A 27,418-nucleotide genomic window follows, 5' to 3' on the forward strand; every position below is an offset into this window, starting at 1 on the left:
GTAATATTGTGAAATATTTTTGTTATTTAATATAACTGCTTTCTATTTGAAAATATTTTAACAAATGTAATTTATTTCTGTGATCAAAGCTAAATTTTCAGCATCATTACTCCAGTCTTCAGTGTCACATAATCCGTTAGAATTCATTCTAATATGCTGATTTGCTGTTCAAGAAACTTTTTAATATTATTATCAATATTTAAAAAAAAGATTAGCCTTTATCTGAAATAAAAAGCTTTTGTATCATACACTATACCATTCAAAAGCTTGGAGTCAGAATACATTTTTGTTTTTAGGGAAAAAAAATTATAGAAATTAATACTTTTATTTAGCAAAGATGCTTAGAATTCACAAAAGTGAACATAAAGATATTTATAATGTCACAAAAGATTTCTATTTTAGATAAATGCTGTTTTTCTGAACTTTCTATTCATCAAAGAAACCTGAAAAAATCTGCTCAGCTGTTTTCAACAAAATAATAACATTAACATTTTTGAAATGCAAATCATGTGACTGTAATGATGCTAAAAATTCAGCTTTGAAAAAGCAGGAATAAATTATTTTTTTAATACTTTCGAATAGAAGATTTGGTTTTGCTGTGCTTTGGATCAATTAAATGGCTTTTATACTTTTATAAAATAATGTTATGATGATTATTATTATATCATAATGTATTTGTAATATAAAAATAAACGCAATTGTTAATTTGCGTAATTATACTTTTATTATTACTATTCAGTAAAACTTTACAATAAAGTTGCTTTAATGTAAGTTAATGAATTAACTAACAATAACATGAACAATGTACAATACATTTATTACAGTATTCATTTTTGTTAATATTATTTAATAAAAAATAGTCGTTAGTTCGTTAATTCACAGAGCATTAACTAATGTTTAATTTTAATACTGCATTAATAGATGTTGAAATTAACATTAACTAAATGTTAAAAGATTAATCAATGCTGTAGAAGTATTGTTCATTATTAGTTCTTATCTATTGAACCTTATTGTAAAGTGTGAACAATATTTCTGACGTAAGTGAGAAGCATCTAATGCTTTTACCCTTTCAAAAATGCATAAACAAACGATAAAAGAAGCGTGTAAAATATTTATCACCCTTTTTAGCTCTGTCTCAAAGCCTAGTGAGCTTCCCACCTAGAACGCATTTGTAAGCATTGCCTAAACGCCCAAGAAAGCTGTCTTGGTAGGCAGCACTCTGTGTTTTGAAACGCATTCAGTACGTGTTGTATGCTGGAATCAGGCAGTTGATGTGGGCAGCCCCGGCGTGTCATCTCTCCACTCACTTTCTCAGCGAACCACACCGGCTATTCAGCAACAGGAGAACCGCGGCTCCCAAATGGGGCAGTTAAAACACAGATAAACCGATCATTTAAGCCTCCACCCGGTTTATTTCGAGGTAAGTCATATGTTTACACGTTTCCTCGGGTCGGTTCAAAAGTAGAAGAACGTTATGAAGTAGAGACGTTGCGTTAGCTGCTTGGCTAACGTTAAGTGTAGCATCCGTTTGTGTTTTTATGAGGCTTATCCTTTCAGGCCTCCATAACAGTTGCACATTTATTAATAGCTAGTGTGAATTGTAATTATGGTCTTGTTTAGCACACATACTGTTATAGTGTTTATAAGGAAAAATCTCTTTGAACCCTACAAGAGAGAAAAGTAGTCGACGTGTCTCAGCTAAACAGGCTCAGATGCTAACTTGAGTGCAAAAGTCATCTGACTGATGGACTGCTTACTTTTAACGTCTGAAGTAAGACAAAACAAGCCATGTTTTGATTATAAAGCCGATCAGAATATAAATATGGGTGTTATTGTGAGTTTTGGCAGCCATTCTGCAAATATTTAGCTTGATGTACGTTTACTCTCAATTGTCTGAATGTTTTCAACTGCGTAACATAAAAAGAAATATCACTGGAAGTTGATTAACTAACGTTATATTAGATAATTTAGATAATGATGTCTTATCACATCAATCCAAATTATAGCTACTAATTGTCTTTACAGACTTGGCTGTAAGTTTGTTGATTTTGTTTGTATTTGATCACAAGATTATTAGATTTCATGGTTTGTACTGTGACAGTCTAATAATCTAGTCACTCAAGGGTTTCGTCAAATGGTTTTAGATTGTGGAAAGAGTTGTGGGTGTTGGCAGAAAGAGTCTCTTGAGACTGATCATTTGTGATCTAAATGTTTTGTGTTCCTCTAGATCACTGTGTCTTCCTCTCACATTTCAGGGCAAAGGCTGGTTAAATTTACTCTTTCCATTGCAATCGGAGAAGTTCAGTGAAACGTTCTGATACCGAACAATACAAGTAGGCTTGTGTTGGGGTTGATTGTCTGAATCAGTGTTGCAACTCTTACGGTTATCAGTTTAGGCTTGTCATAGAACAAGAACAGCGCTTTTCATTTTCACAGTCCATAACTTGGAGAAAGAGCTGGCAAGCTATGACAACATACAAACTGTCAGTTCAGAGTAATCCATCCAGCAGAGTTGGATTCAGCATGTGATCTGTAAGAGGAGAGCTGGCATCTTCATCAAAGCTGACTCAGACTCCATGCTTTAATCTCATCGCTTTCAGAATCAGTTTTGATTTCATCTGTTACAGTTTCAGTGATCGAAGTACAAACACCTTTGCTCATGCTGATTTGTTTTTCATTTAGCTAAACTAATCAATCTTACTTATCTGACTTTCCTTTGTTGTTTTGAGGTCTTTCCGTCACTGCTGTTTACAACGTGAACGTAGAACCACAGGTACTTCTAGACGTGGCTGAGCTGAGCTTTATATGGTGAACTGCCTGTTTCAGACAGCATGATCTGTTTTAAAACACAATGGGTTTTATAGTGTAGCAGCTTTGTGGAATCCGAGACTGATGCTTTGCTTTATCTGATATCGGCTTGCTGGTAATGGTGAGGTAATCTGCTGGAGGCGGATTATGGCGCTGTCCTGCGTCGCTGTGGATCAGTGGGACGGCGTGACCCTGGGGAAGTGGCTTTTAGTAAAGCTTGTTCCTCTGGGTTATTGTGAATTTCATATTTGAATAGCTGTTACGTTTTGTGGTCACAAGTTGGTCAAAACTTCAGTTTTGCTAACCGTTCGTCATGGAAGTTGTTTTAGTTCTCTGATTTCTCAGAGTTTTGTGTGTAAGTGATGTTTTAAAGGCAAAATGAAATCAAACTCACCTTAGTTACTGTTAATAATTGTATCTTCTCTTATAGACCAATTTGGAGTAGACATCACTTGTAGCTGCGTATGCATTGTGGTGGCAGAAAAACACTGGTAACAAGTGGAGGGTAACGGATTGAATCCATGGAATAAGAGAAAAAAATGCATTGTTGTGCCTTTGGATGTCAGAATTGGAATGCAAATCATTTTTATAGAATACTGTCTGTCATCAAACATGAAATTTAAAGCTAAATGCAGATGTTTAAATGGATGAAACCTGCTATGATTACACTTTCAAAGCATAAATTTGATTTAAAAAATAGGTTTACATAATATTTACACATGCAGTTCATATGGTACATATTGTATTAGCCCTACAGATACAGCATGAATTTTATTTAAACCTATAACATTTTACATTTAACTATTTTATCTTACAATTCAGACTTTTTCTCTCGCAAATGCAAGTTTATATCTCATATTTCAGACTTTACAACTCGATTTAGCTTAACTATAGCGAGAAGTATGGGATATAAATTCATGACTCTGAGCAAGTTGATTATTCTTATCAGAATGGTGAGATGTAATCTCAGAATTGCAAGAATAAGTCAGAAATGTAAAATATAAACTCATATTTTCCGTTTTTATTCTTTTATTCCATGGCTTCCATAGACTGCCACTTGAAAACTGTCATTTTCTACCACCAAAAAACGTCAGCACTGTTTGCAAACGTCAGATTGGTCTATTATGCAGAAAAAAGTTTTTCTTTTATCAGCGTACAGTTTCAAAAATCTCTTTTGCTCACTAAGGCTGCATATATTTAACCAAAAGTGCAGTAAAACAGTAATATTGTGAAATATTAAAGCAGTTATTTTAAACTTTAATACATTTTAAAATCTAATTTATTTTTGTGATGGCAAGGCAATTTTTTTTAGGAGCCATTACTCTGTGCTGCGTAATGGGATTCTTTGATGAACAGCATTTATTTTAAAATAGGAATCTTTTGTAACATTATTATGTCTTTCCTGTCACTTTGGATTATGCTGTCTTGCTGAATAACGGTATTAATTTCTTCAAAAAATATGTAAATAATGTTTCTCCAGCACTGAAATCACTTTTCTGAAGACATTACTAAGTGAAAATAGTGACAAATTCTATAATAATATAAAGTTTTGCCTGATCCAATAAAATCAAGACCTGCCCCAAATGCTTTTTCCTGCTAAATTGTCATTCATTGGTGTCACATTACAGCAGTTTAAATGCATTGTGATCGCCATCCTGTTGTCTTTAAAGGAATAGTTCAACCAAAAATGGAAATTCTGTAATTAATTACTCACCCTGACTTTTGTTCATCTTCGGAACACAAATTAAGATATTTTTGATGAAATCTGAGAGCTTTCTGACCCTGCATAGACAGCAATGTGCAACAAGAAAAAAAATAACAGCTTTATTCAACAGTTTCTTCTCTTCTGTGTCAGTCTCCCCACCACACATTCATGAGAAATTGTTGAATAAAGTTGTACTTTTTTGTCACACACAAAGTATATTTGCAGCTTCATAAAATTATGGTCGAACATGGACTATTTTAACATGGACTATGTCCTTGCTACCTTTTTGGCTCTTGAACGTGGTAGTTGCGTTGCTGTCTATGCAGGGTCAGAAAGCTGTTGGATTTCATCAAAAATATCTTAATTTGTGTCCCTAAGATGATCAAAGGGTCTTACAGGTTTGGAACGACATGAGGGTAATTAATGATAGAATTTTCATTTTTGGTTGAACTAACCCGATAATGAGGCTTTCTGCTCAGTCAAGCTTACACAATTTTGTTGTCTCTCTGTTTTTGCAGTGGCCTGAGAGAGTGTGGCCATGGGTGACACAGAGCTGGAGCTCTCCCCGACCCAGCTTGAGGAGCTACAGAAGAGCCCATCCTCTTCCTCCACCTCCACCACCTCCTCGCTGTCCCTGCCCTCGTCTCCTTCTTCTGGCCCTCGTCCCCTCACCAGCTCCAGCCCGAGCGCCAGCGAAGGCCTGCCAACCTCCAGCCCCCCTCTTGACGTCATATCCGAGGGAGTGGGCGAACTCAGCCTGGTCATCGATACCGAGGTTGCTAAGAAAGCCTGCCAGGAGGTGCTTCAAAAAGTAAAGTTCCTGAAGACTGATGGAGAGGTGTCTTCACCCAGCTCAGAGCCAGTTTTGGTGAACGGTACAGCGCACCCCGAGCCCACCGATGGAGGGAAACCTCTCAAGATCAGTGAGGAGGAAGCAGAGCCTGTGAAGAGCGTGCGGCGCCGTCAAAAGAACAACTCATCCAAGCAGTCCTGGCTGCTGCGGCTCTTCGAGTCCAAGCTGTTTGACATCTCCATGGCCATCTCTTATCTTTACAATTCCAAGGAGCCGGGTGTGCAGGCCTACATTGGCAATCGACTCTTTAGCTTCCGAAACGAAGATGTGGACTTCTACTTGCCCCAGTTGCTAAATATGTACATCCACATGGATGAGGATGTGGGTGATGCCATCAAACCCTACGTGGTGCACCGCTGCCGGCAAAGCATCAATTTCTCCCTGCAGTGCGCCTGGCTGCTGGGGGCCTACTCTTCTGACATGCACATCTCCACGCAGCGCCACTCCCGTGGCACCAAACTGCGCAAAATCATTCTGTCAGACGAGCTCAAGCCCTCCAGCCAGCGCATCCGCAGGGAGGTGCCGCAGCCTCCCCCTTCCTGCCCCCCGCCCCTCCATCATGGTCAGGGCGTGAGCGAACACAGCCTCTCGCCCTCCAAACGCACCCACCAGCGCTCCAAATCCGATGCCACCGTCAGCATCAGCCTCAGCAGCAACCTGAAGAGAACGGCCAGCAACCCCAAAGTAGAGACCAGCCAGGATGAGGTGAGACATCTGTTACGTCACACACTTTCTTACCTAGTTAGTTACACATAAAGCTGCTTTTAGATGATCCGTCTCTGGCTGTCGCTTCCACCTCCCACAGATGCTGTTTCTCAGCTGTTTAATGCAAATGTGCAAGGCAAACAATTCAGATTTGTGTGGTTTCTATGGCTGCGCTGGAAAAGGTGTGTCAGTGTTTCACTTGATGTGGCGCTGACACTCAGGCAAACCCTGTAAAAGAAATATTCATGTACTTTAATGGCAGATGGTTGAGCTATTATTTTAATGGCAGTGTGAACTTCCTTCCTAGACAGCATCTTAACTAAAATTGAACCTGATTTTTCAGTGTACGAAAAAAAATAGTGCTCTTTTACATTACATAAATAGGAGTCAACTTACAGTAGATTCTGATAGACCTTTATCTTAGCACGCTGCTAAACTTATATTACTAACTTTTTTTTTTATTTCTTACCTAAAATTACTGAAATATTGTCACTGTTGATATCATCTGCCTTTTTTGACTTTTTAACTTTTTTTTTTAACTGATATTTTTGTGATGTGCCTTACAATTCAGCCAAAACAAGTAGGGCCCTATGAAATCCGTTTTATATTTTTCTTGAATTCAGTTTATTTATTTTTTTCCCAAATTCATTTTTTGATTTTTTTTTTTTTTATATTCCATTTTTATTTAAGACTCTGTTTTAATGTTAAATTAAAAATAATTAGTTAATTGTGATTAATCGCATCCAGAATAATATGTGTGTGTGTGTACAATATTTATTATTTATAGATAAAGACACACATACAGTATATATTGAAACTATTTACATGTATTTACATGTATGTGTTTTTATAAATGTCATTTATATTATGTATTTAATACAAACTTAACATATTTTTTCTTAGATATATATACGTGCATGTGTGTGTTTCTATATAAATATACACAGTATACACAAATATTATGTACACACAAACTTATTTTCGGATGTGACTGATCTTGATTAATCATTGCCCAGCACTAAAAAAATATTAATCAAAAAGCTTATCTAATTAATTGAAATCATGAAACTCACAATTTAACAGCAATTTATTAAAAGTTTAACAAAAATTTGTATAACAAATACATGTTATTTTTCTCTTAAATTCAGTTTTATTATTTTTTATTAATTATTTATTAATTAAATATTTTTTATTTATTATCAGTTTTAATTTTTACCACATTCTGTGTTTTCCATAATATATATTTTTAAAATATATATATATATTATTATTATTTTATTTATTTCTAATTTTCAGAAATACTGTGTTGAATATTTAATTGTTTCTGGTAAATAAATTCTGGTAAATATTTTTTCTGGTAAAAATTCCTTAATAAATAATGATTTCATAATAATTGTATTATTTGTAGTAGTATTATCATGCCATTAATATATTTCTGTCACAGTTTCTTCAAGTTAAACTTTTATTTTGATGAATTGCTGTGAAGACTTAAGTTTCTGTTTGTGTATGATAAGACAGTAGTATTTCTCAAAGAAAATGGTAAAAAATGCTCATTATGTGACTTTCAGATTATGTTCATCTACTCATATATTGAGGCTGAAAACACAGCGTTTCCACAATTCCATTTACGTTTTCTGCATCTTGGAAATCATAGGGCCATAAACAAGGCATCTTAGAAGGTAGTCAAATATCGCTTTCAGAAAAGATTTTGTCTTTTATATATAAGTCACAATATGGAAGACATTATCTGTCGTTGCTTCCGTTTCATTAAATGTTGTTTAGATGGGTCGCTCACCAGGTTTTGGAGATGTGTTGTCTTAGGCTGATGATACACGGGGCAACTTTTTGAGCAATGTTGCCAGGCAACTTCTTGGAAATTTTGGCAAACGATGTTACCTGGGCACTTTCCCATTGAGAATGGGCAACAAATTTATATCTGGATATTTTAGATAAGTTGTGTGCCCTGTTTCTTACTTGTTTTCCTGTTGACGGCAATACTGCCAAGCAACATTGCTCAAAAAGTTGATCATCAGCCTGTTTGAGTTGGTCTGCCACGTGGCACCTATGAATGTAAATTTTTCAGCTCTAATCACAGTGAAGCGGATCCATGCAGGAGGATGAAGGAGCCTTTCTGTTAAGACAGCCCCTCTCTCTTTGTGTTCATTTGCACCGTCATGATGATAGTCCTCAGGGCTAAATGTCATGCCACTTACAAATTACCTCTCATGCTGCTAATAAGTGGCACGTTAGGATTCACAGCTCCAGGATTAGATACAGGGTCAGTGTGACAGACAGATCAGGTCCTGTTTGTATGAATCAGCTTACTCTTTTATCATAGGAGAAAGTGTTATTACAGTTTAATATAACTGTTTTGTCATAATATATTTTGAAATGTAATTTATTCATTTGATGGCAGAATTGAATTTTCAGTAGCCATTACTCCACTCGTTATAGTCACATGATCCTTCAGAAATCATTCTAATATACTGACATTTGATGTTATTATCAACAGGATTTCATTTTTATTTTTCAGGAATGGAAGGTTCAAAAGTACCATATGTGACCCAGGACCACAAAACCAGTCACAAGGGTCAATTATTTTGAAATTGAGATTATACTTCATCTGAATAAATAAGCTTTCATTGAGATATGGTTTATGATGGGACAATACTACCCTCCAAAGGCAAAGTACAGTAACTACGCCAACACTGACACTGAGAAAAAATGCCTTTAAAGTTTTTACATCAGCTAGTCAAACATCTTGACACTCTCGTTTCTCTGAAACAGGACAAAATTGAACCAGGAGTTTTTGCCACAAGACAAAACAATTGTCACAAAGTCCATTTTAAGCCTTAACTCAATTTTGACCGAATGTGTAGTTACTGCTCTTTGCCTTTGGAGGGCAGAATATTTGGCTGAGATTCAACTATTTGAAAATCTGGAATTACTGAGAAAATCACCTTTAAAGTTGTTCAAATTAAGTTCTTAGCAATGCATATAACTAATCAAAAATTAAGTTCTGATATTGTTACGGTAGGAAATTTACAAAGCATCTTCATTGAACATCCTAATCCGAATGATTTTTGGCGTAAAAGAACAATCGATAATTTTGGCAATTGCTACAAATATACCCATGCTACTTAATACTGGTTTTGTGGTCCAGGGTCACATATTAATTTGTAAAAGAAGGCAGTACGTCTTTACTGTCACTTTTAATTAAATATTAATAGAAATAGAATATTCCTTTCTGAAAAAAAGTTTTAACTTAATTTAAAAAATTTGTATACTGACCCCAAACGGCAGTGTATTGGCAGTGTAACTATTATTAGTATAGTATATGGTTTTTACCCTAATGGAACAATACAATTTTCTCTGTTCAAACATAAAGATAAGTAATCACTTTGAACTTCAGTTTGTCCATTTATCTTTGTTCCCCTAATATCAGGCTAATTAGTGTGGTCAAGGTAGTGGAAAGCAGTTACAATAAGCAATACCCCATAATACACACTGACGCTGTATTTATTTTCTGATAAGACTTTATGATTTATAATCAAACGTCATGATAGTTGTACGTAAGTATGTTGATAAGAAAATGAATTCATTTGTGGGTGTCAGTGGTATTATACTTAATGTATTAATTTCAAAATGACTGTTTAATTGGTCTGGCTAATATATGTAAATTTCTATTTTATAGTAAGCTTATGAAACAGCTTTTTACCAGCCTAGATGGAGTTTGTTAGTATACAGTCGACCATATTGACGTGGCCATTGCCATTATAGTGTATCAGTGAAACTGTAGTGCAGAAGGTTATGTAATAACCTACCACAGATCAAGTTCTATTGTGATGTGTAACTTTAGAGCTCCCTTCCGATTTTCTTCATTTCAACCTCGTCACACAGCACACACCCTCTGTTGTGACGTTCAGGCATGTGCACATGATCACTCGGCTTCCTCATTTATCTTCCTGCAGTGTGGTTTCTTCCCTTCTGTCTTCCTCCGAACGGGATCTTGCTGCTGTATGTGCTGCTATGGCAACAGTGATGTCGCCATTCACATGGCAGTGAGCCACTGGTAAATAGAGTAAAGATCAGCTATTATGAAATGCGTTGCTCCACAACTCCTCCACACCGTTTACACACTTCAGCAAACTTCTGTTGAGAGTCAAAGGTGTTAACGTAGGAATGCCACTTTGTGGCTTCCTCTCCACCTGTGGGTGTCTAATGTGTATTGCAAATCCATCGTTGTTTTATTACTCTTTTTATTTTGATAACTTGTTGTGTGTTAATTTTATGTTTGAGATTTTATTATTCTACAATGTTCAGCACTTTGGTCAACTCTGGTTGTTTTTAAATGTGCTTTATAAATAAATATTGTATTGCGTTAAGCATGAACAAACGTTAGTCAGTAAAGATTCGCTTAAAAGCTTGATGGCCTTTCTTTGAGAAACAGCTGTATATTGTAAATGGAAATCCAGAAATGCTACATGCATTTTAAAAAGAAAAAATACAGCTTTTCTTGGTCGGGTGTGGAGCCTTATCTTATATCCCACACAAACTGCACTGATAAGTTAACCAACCCGCTGTGATTTATTTGCACATTTAAGCTGCAGTTTTTCAACCTAATCGTGTAAATATTTCAGCGTGTTGGATTTTCTTTCTCCAAACAGTGAAGATTTATTCTGGAAAGATAAAACAAGGCTTATCATCTCCCCCTTTTTTTAAAAAAAAAAGCCTGTCAGGATAGAGTTTTGCCATGAGAGAAAGTCCACTGTGTGTTATCTTGTGGAATTTGGACCCATGTTTGGCAATGAGAACTGACAACTCTTTCACCCCCATCATGCCAATTCAACTAGAGGATAAAACTGTGTTACAGTGAGGCATTTACAGTGAAAACAAATGGGAACGATTTTTGTTTTTGTTTTGATCACTCATTGTTTCAATAAAATAGCTGTAAGACATAAGTAATATGTGTTTTAAAAACATGATTTTAGTGTCAATTAAATACTAAATAATACTTTGTGTAAAGTTATATCAATACACTGATTTGAAATGTTTTTGAAGTATTTTCTGTGCATCAAGGCTGCATTTATTTGATGAGTACAGAAAAAAAATTTAATTTTTCAAAAAATATTATTGCAATTTAAAAGTTTTTTTATTTTAATATAGTTTTACATACAAATTTATTCCTATGATGCAAAGCTGAATTTTTTTTTAGCATTATTACTGCAGTCTTTGGTGTCACATGATCCTTCAGAAATCATTCTAATATGCTGATTTATTATTAATGTTGGAAACCATTGTGCTACTTAATATTTTTAAAGTCCCCATGAAATCAAAATTAAAGTTTTTTTGGCTTTCAGTATGAATATATTAGCCTTAAGGTTATCTATAAGCTAGTGTGCTTCAAAACAACGACAAAATTGCATAAATTAATATTAAAGTTTCAAAGAATAAATCAGTTATATTAATTTTAACAATTATTATCAATCAAGTATTATATTACTTAAATAACATATAAATATATTTTACTGCCTTTGTTTAAATTGTTTACATTTTTATAACATTATTTTGTGGATCCATCAGTTCACATTTACAACTCTACGTGTTTCTCTTCCAGCAGGAGGCGCTGTCAGAATGGTACACAAAGCAGTGCAGCAAATGATTTTGAAACGTGCTGCGCTCATATTTATTCAATGGATAGCCTTTTGAAGTTTCATCGCAATTCTTGTCTTTCAGTCCCTACATTTAAGCCCACCTGAAATCATAATTAAGGCTTTCTTAACCCCTAATAACACTGCAGTCATCAATGAAAATTAAGAGCTTTATTGAAGTTTCCCACCATGTTCGGGGCACAAGAAAAATATTTGGGGACTAAATTAATATCAGCATATGAAGTATAACCGTCTCTCATTGTCTCTGAGAAAATGCACGTCAGATGCTGAAAGCACTGTTTGTTTTTACTTTCACTTTAACATATTGCGCAGTTTTCACGTTGCTTGTGTGATATCCATTGGCTCACCTCCATAATTTAAAGCATAAATATGTATAAAAATACAGTATATAGAAAAGACATATCTTTAAAATATTGCGACGTAACACCAACGTAAAGCCATTGTTTTTCACTCACTGAAAGCTGTCTGCGCGCAATGGGCCGATCTCTGCTCTCATCTCACTGCACGCACGACTGCAGACACACCCCCTCTTGAAATTTTGGCTTTATAAGTTTAGCAAATCGCTATCCGTGGGTCTTTCTCAGATATACTGAAATACGTCCACACCGCAGAAGTGTTGCTTCAGACAAGCACGTGCAGGCTGCGGTTTCTGTTTGTGTCAACATACTGTTTCGGCCGTGTTGTTTCGGTGATGAAAGTCTTTCGGTGGCCGAATATTCGGTGCATCCCTACATATGACACTTAAACAAAAAACATTAAAAATCAAACTTTTGAAAGGCAGTGCATGTAATGTCTAAATCCCTAAAATGACCATAAAAATTACAGCTTTACAGCTCAATAATAAGGTTTTAACAGAATAATTAATGTAAGTTCTTTAGAAAAATATACACTTTACATCTGCCTTTTAATCCTTAAGTTAACCGTTATACAGTAAAACCAAAATTTATTCAGGCACCTTTGACATTTCTCACATTATCATAGTTTATTCACTATAGTTTAGTAAATGCTAATAAAACATGACAAAAACATGTTAAACTGTGTCATTCATCTTGATAATGTCAGATAACTTTAATGGAAAGGTATGTAATGGATTGCAATCAACCAAAATTCAAAAAACGGTTGGTATGAAAAAAGAAAGTAAATAAAGAAATAAAAAGTTCACATTATCAATTAAAGAAAAACGACTTAAGCAAAACCTGGTCAGGTCATAGTGTCTGAATAATTTTGGAATTGTGGTACTTGCCTGTGCAAGAGTTGCGTTCACAGGACACATGACCACATCTTGTAAACAAAATTGAATTGTAAAGTGACGGTTGCTGGATGAGATACAAGCAAACATGACAGCTGCATGATACTCCCTGAAAATCGAAGCAAGACCGCTGTTTGACACTCCCTGAGAACCGAGACACGACAGCTGTTTGACAGCTGTTACACAGCCCTAGAGAACAGAGTTTGGTCCATGCAAGTTGAATGCAAAGCATGTTTATTAGTGGCCAATGCAGGGTTGTAATTACGAGTGCCGATCCGTTGAGTTTCAGGTGGGTGGCAAGCAGATTAGGTGGCCAGCAGTGATCATACACTGTGGGGGAAGAAGCCTGGCAGATCTGGCTTGGATGCTCTGATATCTTTTTCCAGATGGCAGAGGGGAAGGGGAGAGTCATGCTTTTTTCAGTTGCAGGATGTTAAAGGGCTTCTTTCGGATTTAGAGGCTAGTCAGGCTCCAGTGCTCACTGTGCTTGCACTTTCGTGGAGCCAGCTGGGTAGTGTGGATTTGTTTATTTGCATAACCAACTAGTGCATCATACACCAGGGTTTAACAATCAGGATGTTACCATAGTTACATTTTCTTTGGCCCTTGCAGAAGCAATTGTACTATTTTGTAAAGTTTTACGTTTTATAGCCATTTTACAGGTCAAATTTGTGTATTATACCCTACCGTTGAAACCGTTTTGTGTAAGTGATTTTTTTTAAAGAAGTTAATACTAAATTGATCAAAAGTAAGAGTAAAAACTTTTTCATTGTTGCAAAAATGTACATTTCAAATACATGCTGTCCTTTAGAACTTTTTGTGCTTTTAGAACTTTCTAGAATAAAGGATTCATCAAAGATTACTGAAAATATTGTACGGTTTCCACAGAAATAATAGGCAGGTTTTTTTGAAGGTTTTTGAACAGTAAGATTTTAAATGCTCTTTAAAAAAAATGTCTCTTTTGCTCACCAAGCCTGCATTTATTTAATCCAAAGTTCAGCAAAAACAGTAAAATTCTGAAGTAGTTTTACTATTTAAATTTACTGTTTTCAATTTGAATATATTTTAAAATGTACTTTATTCCTGTTATTTCAAAGCTACATTTTAGCATAATTTCTCCAGTCACATGATCCTTCAGAAATCATTCTAATATTCTGATTTGCTGCTCAAAAACATTTATTATTATTATTATTATTATGTTGAAAACAGCTGAGTAGTTTTTTTCAAAGGTTTATTTGATGAATAGAACGTTTAGAATTACAGCATTTATCTAAAATAGAAATCTTTTTTACTATTATACATTTCCTTATCATCGCATTTGATCAATTTAAAGCATCTTTGCTAAATAAAAGTATTCATTTCTACAATTTCTATACTGACTTTGAATGGTATGGTGTATAATGTTACAAAAGCCTTTATTTCAGATAAATGCTGATCTTTGGATCTATCTATTCATAAAAGAATCATATAAAAATGTACTCAACTGTTTTAAATATTAATAATAATGATAATAATAATAATAATAATTGAACAGCAAGTCAGCATATTAGAATGATATCTGAAGGATCATGTGACACTAAAGTTCACAGGAATAAATTATGTTTAAAAATATATTCAAATAGAAATCAGTTATTTGAAATAGTACAAATATTTTGCTTTATTTTGGATCAAATAAATGCAGGTTTGGTGAGCAGAAGAAAAAACTTTAAAAATCCTACTGTTCAAAAACTTTTGAATGGTAGTGTAAGTATATATATGTGGACATTTATGGCTTACTGCTTTACTATCTGACAGGAAGTAATCCGTTTTATGTGGCCTCTTGGTTCATGCCGTGTGTTAGTGAGCAGGAACACACAGTCTGTCATGTGAGTAAAAGCATGATTAATTCATGCTGTCTGGAGGTTAATGCAATAATGAATAGTGGCGCTAGCAAAACATGGATCCTTGTCTCATGTCCACACACTCCAGCCTACCACTCATTTTTGCAATGATATATAGTATAGTCTAAATGTATCTTATAATTAATATATTGTTTTTATTTGGATATAATAGTATTTTTAATGTTAGTTTATTAGTTCTGTAGCTGTGTCTTAACTTAGGCTTGGAGTGATATATCAACAAGCCATTAAAACTCTTGTTTCATGTTTTTGTCTTAGCCAGCCGTGAATACACAGATATTTTTCTGACATTACCACACCCCAGTGTTGGGTGTAACGCGTTACTAAGTAACGCGTTACTGTAATTAAAATACTTTTCCACTGAAAAAGTAGAGTAACTGATTACTGTTCATTTTTAAGTATTTTAATTACAGTTACGTTTAATGTACTTGCGTTACACTGTAAAATAATTAAACTCGCTGAATATCATTATTTAATTTGATTAATTAATCTTCTAAATGTGAAAGTAAACTCTGCCGCTTTAAAATCGTTGAAGTGCAGGTGCACGTGATTTCGCGCAAGTTTGCTGCATACTCCTATGGTATTCTTAAAGGGGATGTTGGACTCGGCTGAAGCGAGTGGCTGTTTTGCGAAATGGAAATATGCCCATTACTTCAGTTTTCTGAAACAAGCAGACAAGAACATTACAGTAATATGTAAGCTATGTCCTGGGGAGAAAAAACTATCGGCCGCTGCGCTGTCAATAGCACGAGTACTCAAGCACCTGACACGGCAGCATAGACGAACACTTCTGTGTGATCCTTCATATTCAACGGATAAAACTGCGGCAACTCCTGCTAAACAGGCAAAACTTGATTTTACTTCGGTAGCGCAGAAAAGTGTCTGAATGAGCAAGGTTACAGTTCACTTTGTGGAAACACATGATATGATTACAAAAATGGTCATTAAAATGTTTTAAATATTAAAATATTGGATAGTATTATAAAAGCTCCTTGAAATTCTAAATAACATTTTAGATTTGTTTAAATAAAGTAAAACATTTATTAAACTCATTGTTTTAAATTAAGTTTCACGTTTACAGGTTGATACATGTCATGTTTAACTTTTCTTAAGTTTCTTAAGAATTATATATATTTTTTGTTATTCTGGAATTGTGTTTCTTACCAAAAGAAGGTTACATCTTTACAAAAAAGTTTATTATTATAGAATGTTTTCATAGAATGTAATATAGATTATTTAAAAAGCTAAAATGCTAAACTATTTAATGTTTGACTCATGTTTTATTTAATTATCTATTATTTAAAGAGTTTAATTTCTATTTTTTGTCCACTCAAGGTTTATAGGGATTTTAAGAAGTATTTAGTTAAATTACTTATTGAGTATTTAAGTTACTTTTTAGACACAGTAATTAGATAAGTATTTTAAATACAACATTGATGAAGTAATTAGTAATTAGTAATTAATTACTTTTTTAAAGTAACTTACCCAACACTGCCACACCCATTGTGAAAACTCATTGGCTGAAAGTCCTGTGTCTCATTACAGTACATTAAATATCTTCTGATTTGCTGATCAACAGGTTCTTTTTTTTGTGTGTGTGGATAGTGTCATAATCGGTATGATCAAAGATCATTGGGAGTGTGCGTTTGGCACTCCACAATGATGCCTAATGCTGTACATGTTTTATTCATTTTCTGATAAGGGTTTATGGTTGTAGATGATGAATATGTAGTTGATAAAACTAATCCAGCCGTGAGCCATGGCCTTGCCAGAGGAGTGTATAGATGCATGTGTGTGTGTGTGTCTCTTGTAATCCCTCATCTTGTCCTCACCACCATCAGTGCTTTACATGGGTTTGATCAGAGCGGCTCTCAGAGATTAGGCCTAGTCACCCTCAGCAGCCAGAGATAAACATGACACAGTGCATTTTTCAGGCCTGCGGAGTCACAGCCAGGCCCTGCAGCTCAAACAGATGGGACGAGTGTAACCTTGAGATGTGTTTTTGTCTTGTTCTGACCCCCTCCTCCACCTTCCCCTGCTCTTGCACTGTAACTCCCCCTTCCCTCCCTCCTCTTCCTTTTCCCAGGATCTGAGCTCCAGCTCCGACAGTCTCGAGCTAGAGGCTGGTACAGTAAGTCTCTCACCGTCTAATAACGCTCCTCTGTGCGTAGTGGGATGATGGCTGTGTCTGTTTGCAGGCGGGGTTGACTCCACAGATTCCTTCAAATGTGTGCCTTCAAGATTTGCAATCATGCTATCGAATGTCACAAATCGGGCCATAGTATTGACATGAAAAGGTACAAATAGAGTATGAAAGTCTTAATGTCCTTTTTTCAGTAAGGTTACATTTACTTTGTCAACCTCTGGAGATAAAACTAGATATACAGTTGAGGTCAAAAGTTTACATACACCTCGCAGAATTTATACAATGTTAATTATTTTAACAAAATATGAGGTATCATACAAAATGCATGTCATTTTTTTTTATTTAGTACTGACCTGAATAAGATATTGCAAATAAATGTTTACATATAGTCCACAAGAGAAACTAATAGTTGAATTTACAAAAAAGACCCAGTTCTAGTGATAGTTGTATGTAAGTCACTTTTTTTTGTCCTGAACAGTTAAACTGCCAGCTGTTCTTCAGAAAAATCCCACAAATTCTTTGGTTTTTCAGCATTTTTGTGTATTTGAACCCTTTCCAACATTGACTATAATTTTGAGATCCATCTTTTCACACTGAGGACAACTGAGGGACTGCAACTATTACAGAAGGTTCAAACACTCACCGATACTTCAGTAGGAAACACGATGCATTAAGGGCCGGGGGGTGAAAACCTTTTAAATTTGAAGATCAGGATAAATTTAACTTATTTTGTTTTCTGGTAAACATGTAAGTATCTTCTGTAGCTTCTGAAGGGCAGTCTTCTTTCTCTCTTGGCTTGCTCCCTTCAATCAGGAGTCGCCGCAGCGGACAAATGTGCCAATTTGGCACATGTTTTACGCTGGATGCCCTTCCTGACACAACGCAGTCCTGAGAGTACACTAACTCGTGCAACCCCAGTGCTGGGGCTCGAACCAGGGACCTTCTCACTGTGCTACCCACTGAACCACCGTGCCGCGGGGCAGTACTAAATAATTATTATAATTAAATAAAAAAAATTATATTTAGGCTAAATTAGAAAAATGTACACCATATTTCTGTTCAAAAGTTTGACACCCCTGGCTCTTAATGCATTGTGTTTCCTTCTGAAGCATCAGTGTGCATTGAAACCTTATATAAGAGTTGCATATGAGTCCCTCAGTTGTCCTCAGAGTGAAAAGACAGATCTCAAAATCATACAGTCATTGTTGAAAAGGGTTCAAATGCACAAAAATGCTAAAAAAAAACAACAACAACAACAACAAAGAATATGTGGGGCCTGAAGGATTTTTCTGAAGAACAGCAGGCAGTTGAACTGTTCAGGGCTGCGTTTCCCAAAAGCATCGTAAGCTTAAGTTGATCGTAGCTCCATTGGTTTTCAATGGGTCTACGATGTACTTAAGCTTACGATGCTTTTGGGAAACGCAGCCCAGGACAATCAAGTGTCTCAAGGTAACAAAGCGGTATTAAGAATCAAGTGTATGCTAACTTTTGAACAGGGTAATTTTTATAAATTAAAACTATTGTTTTCTCTTTTGGACTATATATAAGCGTCTTTTATGTGAAATAAAAATCATAATAATTGACATTTTGCAGATTCTGCAAGGTGTATGTAAACTTCTGACCTCAACTGTATATGCTATTTAAATTATTATAAAGTAACAAGACACCAATTTGTACCTTATATGTGGAAAATGCCTATTGCATATTGCTATCAATATACAGTATAATTCTCCAAATCAGTGAACTGATGGCATGCTTGCAAACACTTGTTCTTTGTGTGGTTGTTCTTTTCAGTTTTAGCTGTAATAATTATTTGGATGTGACATTTTCCTTTCATTCTCTTATTTAATCAATCAGTGTCGAAGTGTCAGTTTTTGACTTTAATAACATTAACAAAGATGGGACAGTTAGATTTGTTTTGGGTTCTGTGATCAAGACATTTGGTTTCTTACAGAGAGTTTGTAAACCTTGGCAAAGGAGAATTCTCTGGAAAGTATTTTTATTTTTTTCTATTTGGTGAAATGAATTCTTTCCATTGGTGTTTTGGGTGTTCTTTTGCATATTTGCAAAGGATTAAGTGGCATTCTTAGTTCTTTGAAAAAAAGAAAAAGTCATTTTATGTCATGTTTCTGTAACCCCTTCTACATGGATTACAGGTATCCATGTATCCTTTGACATCTGTAAACCATAGGTCGCACATGTGGAGGAGTTTGATGAGTCTTTCTCCACATTTTCCTGTCCTTGGATGACCTCATGTATTTGTGTTAATTCTTTTTCCTCATTTCAGGTGATGCTATTCATTCATGCCTCACTTGCTCTACCCTGTGGTCAGCTGTTGCTAAAACACTCTCTCACCATTTCTGATTTGTTTGTTTTTTTGTCCATGCTTCACTTTGAGTTTAGAATGCTGTGCCGATCATGCATGCAGATTTTGAGCACTGCTCTACATGTTCCTGTGCTGAATAAGTAAACAGTCATGTGCAATAACTCATACATCCATAGAAATTCAGTGTCTGGTTTAGTTTGGATGTACGGTTGGCTCCAAAACGTTTTTGGTACGATACCAGCTCTGATACTAAATCAGACTGTGATAGATTAAACGTGAAGATACAAAACCAATAGTTATTAATATTCTATAGGAGTGTTTTAACATTAGACAAAAATGAGACATCGCCTTTAACTTTGCTTTTTATGCTTCATGTCTCTGCCTCAATAGCTGTACTGTGCTGAATATCAGCACATTGTTTTCATGTAACAAAATGTGTGATATATTGGTATCGTACCATTTTAAATCAGTGGTACTTTTTCCCCTTTTTTTCAATGTCATGCAACCCTTTTTGTTAGAATAATTTTTTTCTCCAAGTCTGTTTGCATGTATTACATTTTGTGTGTTTTCTCTCTCTTTTCCATCTTTCATTTCCCTTTTCAATCTTCATTCTGCTCTCAGCCTGTGCGCCTGACCCCTCAGAGGGAGTTCATTAAGTCTTTGATGGGTATTGGAAAGAGATTGGCCACTCTGCCCACTAAAGAACAGAAGACCCAGAGGCTCATCTCAGAGCTGTCCCTACTCAACCACAAGCTGCCTGCCCGGGTCTGGCTGCCTACGGCTGCCTTTGACCACCATGTGGTGCGCGTGCCCCACACGCAGGCCGTCGTGCTCAACTCGAAAGATAAGGTAAGGCTATGCTGAGATAAGGATCCAGACTTTTGAAGTGGAAGATTTTGAGTTTCTGTTGGATTTCACTAATTTCACTTCTAAAGATACTTAAACCTTTTTGTTCTTTTTCAGGCACCTTACTTAATCTATGTAGAAGTTCTGGAATGTGAGAACTTTGAGACGTCAAGTGTGCCGGTGAGAATCCCGGAAACACGGATCCGCAGCACGCGATCCGTAGAGAATCTTCCCGATTGTGGCATTACACCTGACCAGCGTGCCAGCAGCTTCTCCACGGTTCCCAATTACGACAACGATGATGAGGCGTGGTCTGTAGATGACATCGGAGAGCTGCAAGTGGAGGTACTCGGACTCGGAGTGACTACAGTAGCACAGAAAATACGATTTTTTGCTCACATTTGACACAGATTGGAGTTTGTTGCACACATGTAAACACAAAAATCCACACAATATCCTATTTTTTTTTTTTTTTTTACATTCAATCTGGGCCTCTTTCAGATGTGGATTTTAATCAGATTCATATCTGATATTTGGACATCCGACCTACGTCTCAACACACATCGCAAGCTTCACACTCGTGCACTCTCTCTCTCTCATTCAGATTCATTTGATTTATTTAAATAAATATCATCTTGCCACTACTTTATTTCACTAAACAATTCTACCTCTAATGAGCTGTAGATAAAATGTGTTTTATTTGTTTTATGGCAGCATGATTACAGGTAACACTGAATTATTTTTCTGTTACAATTGAATGTCAAATACCAATTTACTTCATATTAAAATACAAGAATTAAAAAAGAGATGACTAAAATACATCATATTGAATATTCAAAGTTATTTTAAAGTCCATGATCATTTAAAAGTCTACACATAGAATAGGATATCTTCTGTATTTTCTGCCCATTCAAAACCCGAGAGCAAAGTAAAGCAATCACTGACAATCAATTTGGTCAGGAATTATTGTAAACATAAATATTGGATACCAAAAAAGTGGATGTGGTCAAAAGATCTGAGCTGTGCATTAAAGGAATTCACTTTTAGAACAAAAATTTACAGAAAATTTAGTCACCCCCTTTTCTTCAGTTGCAAAGAAATAGTTTTTTGAGGAAAACATTTCAGGATTTCTCTCCATATGGTGGACTTCTATGGTGCCCGTGAGTTTGAACATCCAAAATGTAGTTTAAATGCAGCTTAAATGCTCATCTTGTCTAGCTCTGTGTGTACTGTGTGTATACTCTGTGTATTCCGGTTCAAGACAAGTAGGGTATGTCAAAAAACTCCCATCTCAATTTCTCCTCCAACTTCAAAATAACCCTACATCGCTGCCGAAGTACCGACCCAGTGTTTACAAAGAGAACGTGCAAAGATGATCAAACACCCTTTACAAAAAAACAGCGATAGAGGATGATTTTGAAATTGGAGGAGAAAATGAAATGGGAGTTTTTTAACCTCTACTAACTGTTTACTTTAAACCGGAATACACACAGAGCTAGATGAGACAAGCATTTAAGATTAAAAAGTATATAAATTAATTTTTTAAGAAAATAACAGATTGCTTCGATAGATAAGAGCCTTCTTCCTTGGCTGGGATTGTTTAGAGTCCTGCATTTAAACTGCATTTTGGAAGTTCAGACTGAACATAGAAGTCCACAATATGGAAAGAAATTCTGAAATTTTTTCCTCAAAAAAATATAATTCCTTAATGACTGAAGAGACAAGGACTTTAACATCTTGGATGACAAGGGGGTGAGTAAATTATCTGTAAATTGTTATTCTGAAAGTGAACTTCTCCTTTAAGACTTGCAGTGTAAATGCAGCGTGTAGGAGCAACATCTGCAAATATGCTGTTGTTAGAGAGCTAACCTGTTTTTGTTTGTTTGTTTGTTTAAAGCTTCCAGAGATCCACACCAACAGTTGTGACAACATTTCCCAGTTCTCAGTAGATAGCATCACCAGCCAGGAGAGCAAGGAACCTATTTTTATCGCAGCTGGAGATATCAGGTACGCTTGGAGATAATGCATTTATAATTGCAAACAGTAAGACGATACTAGTTTAACTGTTATATTTTTGTTATTTCAGACGACGCCTGTCCGAACAACTCGCCCACACCCCGACCACATTTAAGAGAGACCCAGAGGATCCCTCAGCCGTAGCCTTAAAGGAACCGTGGCAGGAGAAAGTGAGGTATGTGTACAACATTGTCCACCAAGGCTAGTTGGCTTGTTTTTGTGTTGAGTCTAATTTAATCTTTCCTGTGTTGTTGAATAGACGGATCAGGGAGGGCTCACCCTATGGCCACCTGCCCAACTGGCGTCTACTGTCTGTTATTGTAAAATGTGGTGATGACCTTAGACAGGAGCTTCTCGCCTATCAAGTGCTGAAACAACTGCAGGTTGCACTCTTTATATTTTGTCTTGTGCTGTGCACAATGTATCAGTAACATTGGATATTGGGTGTAGCGTGCATTTCTTTGTGCTTTCTCATTTCCCCTATTTTTACATTTAAAATGATAGTTCACCCAAATGTGAAAATTGTGTCATTAATTACTCACCCTCGTGTCGTTCACCCGTAAGAACTTCGTTCATCTTCAGAAGACAAATTAAGATGTTAATATTTGATGAAATCCGAGAGCTTTTTGACTATGCATAGAAAGCAACACAACTACCACGTTCAAGGCCTATCTTCTCAATCTATCTTCTCACCATCTTTGTGGTCTTCCAGATCATCTGGGAGCAAGAACGGGTTCCTTTGTGGATCAAGCCCTACAAGATCCTGGTCATCTCCTCAGACAGTGGTATGATTGAGCCGGTGGTCAATGCTGTGTCCATTCACCAGGTGAAGAAACAGAGTCAGCTTTTATTGCTCGACTACTTTCGGCAAGAGCATGGGGACTACAATACAGAGGAATTCCTTACCGCTCAGCGCAACTTTGTTCAGAGCTGCGCTGGCTACTGTATCATCTGCTATCTGCTGCAGGTCAAGGACAGGTGAGAGAGACCATGGACATTAAAAGCATGCTTGAATCATTTTAGAACCTAAATTATTTTATAACCACAAATGTTTTCTCTTGTTATTTCAGGCACAATGGAAATATCCTGCTAGACTCTGAGGGCCACATCATTCACATCGACTTTGGCTTCATCCTTTCTAGCTCTCCACGTAACTTGGGCTTCGAGACATCTGCCTTCAAGCTAACCAGTGAATTTGTTGATGTAAGTAGATTATGAAAGTCATCATCAAATGTTGAGAAGGATGTAAAAAGAACAATCAGCATTTTAAAATCTGTGCATCATTTTTAGGTTATGGGAGGTCTGGATGGAGACATGTTCAATTATTATAAGATGCTTATGCTCCAAGGCCTCATCGCTGCACGCAAGCACATGGAAAAGGTCATCCAGATTGTAGAAATCATGCAGCAAGGTATTGTTTGTCTGATGCTTAAAAGTTTAGTTCACTTGCAGTATTTAAATTTCCTGATCATTTACGCACCTACATGCCATCCAAGATGTTCATGTCTTTCTTTCTTCAGTCAAAAAGAATATAAAGTCTTGTATGGCTTAATAAAACGTAAATTATGTCTCTTACAGTAATAGAAAACCCATGAAAGATTTATGTTATTTAAAAAAATTCCACATCATATTATATATATTTTGGACTATGGGGGGCACCATTATTTTAATGACGTGAAATGTTGCACTCTGTGAGCTACTGGTGCTACCTGTTGCTATTTTTACCGCAACACAACTTGGAAAATAAAATACTGATGCGATGACCACAGCTACTGAGCGGGCTTATAGGTGGTGATGGATATAAACGTAGGCTTAATCTGAATGCTGTAACATCGCTTTTTCCCCACAACGAGTCCCCCCGCATATGAAGTGAAATTTGTGCTGAGAAACTCCTTCAGTGGCTGCAGCATCATGACAAGTGTCTGCATGTTTACATCTTGCTAGGATGGTATCTAGCGTTTCTTGTCTCTGCCGTTTGTAAGCTCTTTCAGTAGCTGTGGTCTACTAAAAGCCTCAAAGGCATCAGGGCTAAAGTGGAGAGGACAAACACGCAGGTCTTAAGGAAGTTTTATTCGTCCACAGACATCTTCCCATTCTTTTCTCCTCTTCTTATCACTAGGAAAGCAAAGTGAAGACTTACATCGCTTCTCTTGTTGCCCTTCGACTAAAAAAATTACAACCAGAAGCTGCACAATGTGGCTGCATATCAGCATTTTATTTTCGAGTTAAATAGTGTAAATCTTTCATGGGTTTTCTACTACATATTTTAGTAGAAGACACCATTTATGTAATATTAAGACATAATACCTAGGTCTTACTACCCAGGGTTCCCTTCAAGGGTTTTGAGGAAAACAGTCCAGGATTTTTTCTCCATATAGTGGACTTCAATGGGAGCCACAGTTTGAAGGTCCAAATTGTAGTTTCAATGCCACTTCAAAAGGCTCTACATGATGAATAAGGGTCTTATTTAGCAAACGATTGGCCATTTTCTAATTTATATAAGAAATTTATATACTTTTTAGCCAGAAAAAGTAAAACAATGATGTTGGACGATTGTGAAGTTGGACTGGAGTACACAGATGAAGGTACCTTTTTGAACTGGAGTACACAGATGAAGAATGCATGAAACTTTCCAAAGTGATTACACAACGCGTGAAGCCGCGCATCGCAGAGCTAGTGCAAGACAAGCATTTGTGGTTAAAAGTTTATACGTTTTTATTTTTTAGAGCATAACTGATCGTTTTGCTAGATAAGACACTTATTCCTCGGCTGGGATCCTTTTGAAGCTGCATTTAAACTGCAATTTGAACCTTCGACCCATTGGTCCTCATTGAAGTCCACTGTATGGAGAAAAATCCTGGAATGTTTTCTTTACAAACCTTAATTTCTTTTCGACTAAAGAAAGAAAGACATGAACATTTTGGATGACATGGGGGTGAGTAAATTATCAGGAATTTTCTATTCTGCAAGTGAACTAATCCTTTAAGAGAATGTAGCATCTTTGAATGTCTATATTCATCTAAGCACACCTATCATTCAGTTTTTCTTACAAAACGATTGATGCGTTCTGCAGGTTCTCAGCTTCCCTGCTTCCACGGCTCCAGCACCATCCGTAACCTGAAGGAGCGTTTCCACATGAACATGACGGAGGAGCAGCTGCAGGTGTTGGTGGAGCAGATGGTGGACGGCTCCATGCGTTCCATCACTACCAAGCTATACGACAACTTTCAGTATCTCACCAACGGCATCATGTGAGCGGTGGCCACGGTGTACACGGACTAGAGCGCTAAAACTGGAAAAAAGGCTGCACCACTTTAAAAAACCACTCCTAATGCCCGCTTCTCATAACCGCCCCTGTGTTTCTCCACCCTTCAGACATCTTAAAAGTTGGATTTGTTGTTTTTTTTTACCTTGACTGAAAAGGTCTCGAGCTGTGAAGTACCTGTAACTGTCGTCTTTTTTCAACAGCCTTTCCTTTCATTTAAACCCTCCCTTTTTTTGTCAATTTGCAGTACTCTGGATGCCCAGAGTTGAAATTTATCCAGCTTTCCTGTGCCTCATTTAAACACTACGCTGCTCTGTGACTCACCTGTGTACTGACTGACTTCAACACCCCATGTTATCATCATCATCATCATCATCAGCTTTTTTTGTTGCTATACCACTTATGATATATACTTCAGATGAATAACATTCAGAATTTCAACTCACTCTTGCAGGGCGGAAAACGGGAGATGCGTCTATCAAAGCCTGTAAATTGCATTGTGAAATGAGGGAATCGGTTGGTAAACATTGCTGTATTGTTCAGCTTTGTGAAGTCAGTGTTACTGTTTAAGAGATTTTCAGCTCTGTGCCGCACAAGAAACCATTAAGCCATGAAACGCTTGCTTAAAGTGCTCTCATTTGACCCTGTGAGAAGCGTTTGAGCTGTAATAGGGTTGACGAAGCTTTTTAATTCGATATGGATGTTTAAACGACAAAACACCAAAGACAGACCAGTGACTCTAATCATACAAGAGTTTTAATCTTCAACTGATACAGAAGACATGTCAAATAATTAGGATTTAATTCAAATAACCTGGTTTGCTAGGTCAAAATAAATGTGTAAAGAAACTATTTTAAGTTTCTAAAGGTCTGGGCTGAAATATGGTGGCCTGAGAGATATAAACACTATTTATTGCCCTTTTACAGATACTTACATGACACTTCTGAAATGACAGTTTCTCAACGTTCTCTGTGGATTTCATTTCATTTAGTTGTTTTGTTTGGCACATGTTATAATCCAAGTTGTGCTTTGTACAGCTAACCTGAATTTATAATGTGCATTCTCACAGCTGATCTCAATCGGAGGTGGGCAGCCATGTTTAAATGTGTGACTGAGCCACTGGAGTTTTTTTTTTTCTTTTTTCTTCTTTCTTTTTTTAAACAGAGAGGAGTTGTTCAGAATCTGTTGCACAGGAGAAACGGAAAGGGCTATGAAAAAGCGAGAGAAATCAACACATTAAATCAACGCATTCTTTCTTTGTTATTATTTTCTACACATGTACAGGTATAAAATCCCCTGCCTAAAATTTCTAGGTTTTATTATTATTATTATTATTATTATTTTTCTTTATTTTTGTAGAAATTGGCCGTGTGTTGAGCCTCGTCTTATTTCCCTGTGACATCAGTGCTTCTCTTAATAGTTTTAATTCATCCTCTTAGCGGGAGCCACAATTTCCTTTAATTTGTTTAGACGATGTGTACGTTTTCAACAAGCTTGTGTTTTCTCTTTACTATTTTATACTTCTATTGTTTCAACGTCAAACTTTCCTTTGAAACTTGTAAAACGGACCAGCTCTTAAGATCATGTGAATAACCTTCCTTGTGAATGTTCCTTTGTATAATAAATTAAATGTTCCCGTTACACACATTGTATATATTTGAAACACTGTAATTTTTATTTTTATTTTATTTTATTTATTTATTTTTGGTGCACATGTGAGTATCACAATTTTACATGCCACTATTGAAATTCTAGTGTAGTGTACACTACCAGTCAAAAGTTTTTGAACGGTAAGATTTTTCATCTCTTCTGCTCATCCAAACCTGACTTTATTTGATCCAAAGTACAAAAAGTAAACTTTTGAAATATTTTTTACTATTTAAAATAACTCCTTTCTATTTGAATATATATTTTAAAATGTAATTTATT

At 36.1% G+C, this 27,418-nt stretch overlaps 1 protein-coding gene across 2 annotated transcripts; it reads left to right on the forward strand.

Moving 5' to 3' along the window:
• Positions 1 to 1,280: 1,280 nt before the first annotated feature.
• pi4kb (phosphatidylinositol 4-kinase, catalytic, beta) lies at positions 1,281 to 27,141 on the forward strand. Of its 2 annotated transcripts, XM_073847352.1 has the most exons (12): positions 1,281 to 1,420; positions 5,032 to 6,071; positions 16,977 to 17,021; positions 19,984 to 20,211; positions 20,326 to 20,553; positions 22,106 to 22,215; positions 22,295 to 22,399; positions 22,484 to 22,607; positions 22,937 to 23,202; positions 23,295 to 23,427; positions 23,515 to 23,635; positions 25,298 to 27,141. In XM_073847352.1, the coding sequence occupies exons 2-12, from the start codon at positions 5,052 to 5,054 to the stop codon at positions 25,477 to 25,479; spliced, it is 2,562 nt and encodes an 853-aa protein (XP_073703453.1). In that variant the 5' UTR covers positions 1,281 to 1,420; positions 5,032 to 5,051; the 3' UTR covers positions 25,480 to 27,141. The 2 variants fall into 2 exon arrangements, with proteins under 2 accessions (XP_073703453.1, XP_073703454.1); XM_073847353.1 differs by lacking the exon at positions 16,977 to 17,021.
• The last annotated feature ends 277 nt before the right edge of the window (positions 27,142 to 27,418 follow it).

The sequence above is a fragment of the Garra rufa genome, chromosome 9 (assembly GCF_049309525.1).
Source record: "Garra rufa chromosome 9, GarRuf1.0, whole genome shotgun sequence".
NCBI classification, from domain to species: domain Eukaryota; kingdom Metazoa; phylum Chordata; class Actinopteri; order Cypriniformes; family Cyprinidae; genus Garra; species Garra rufa.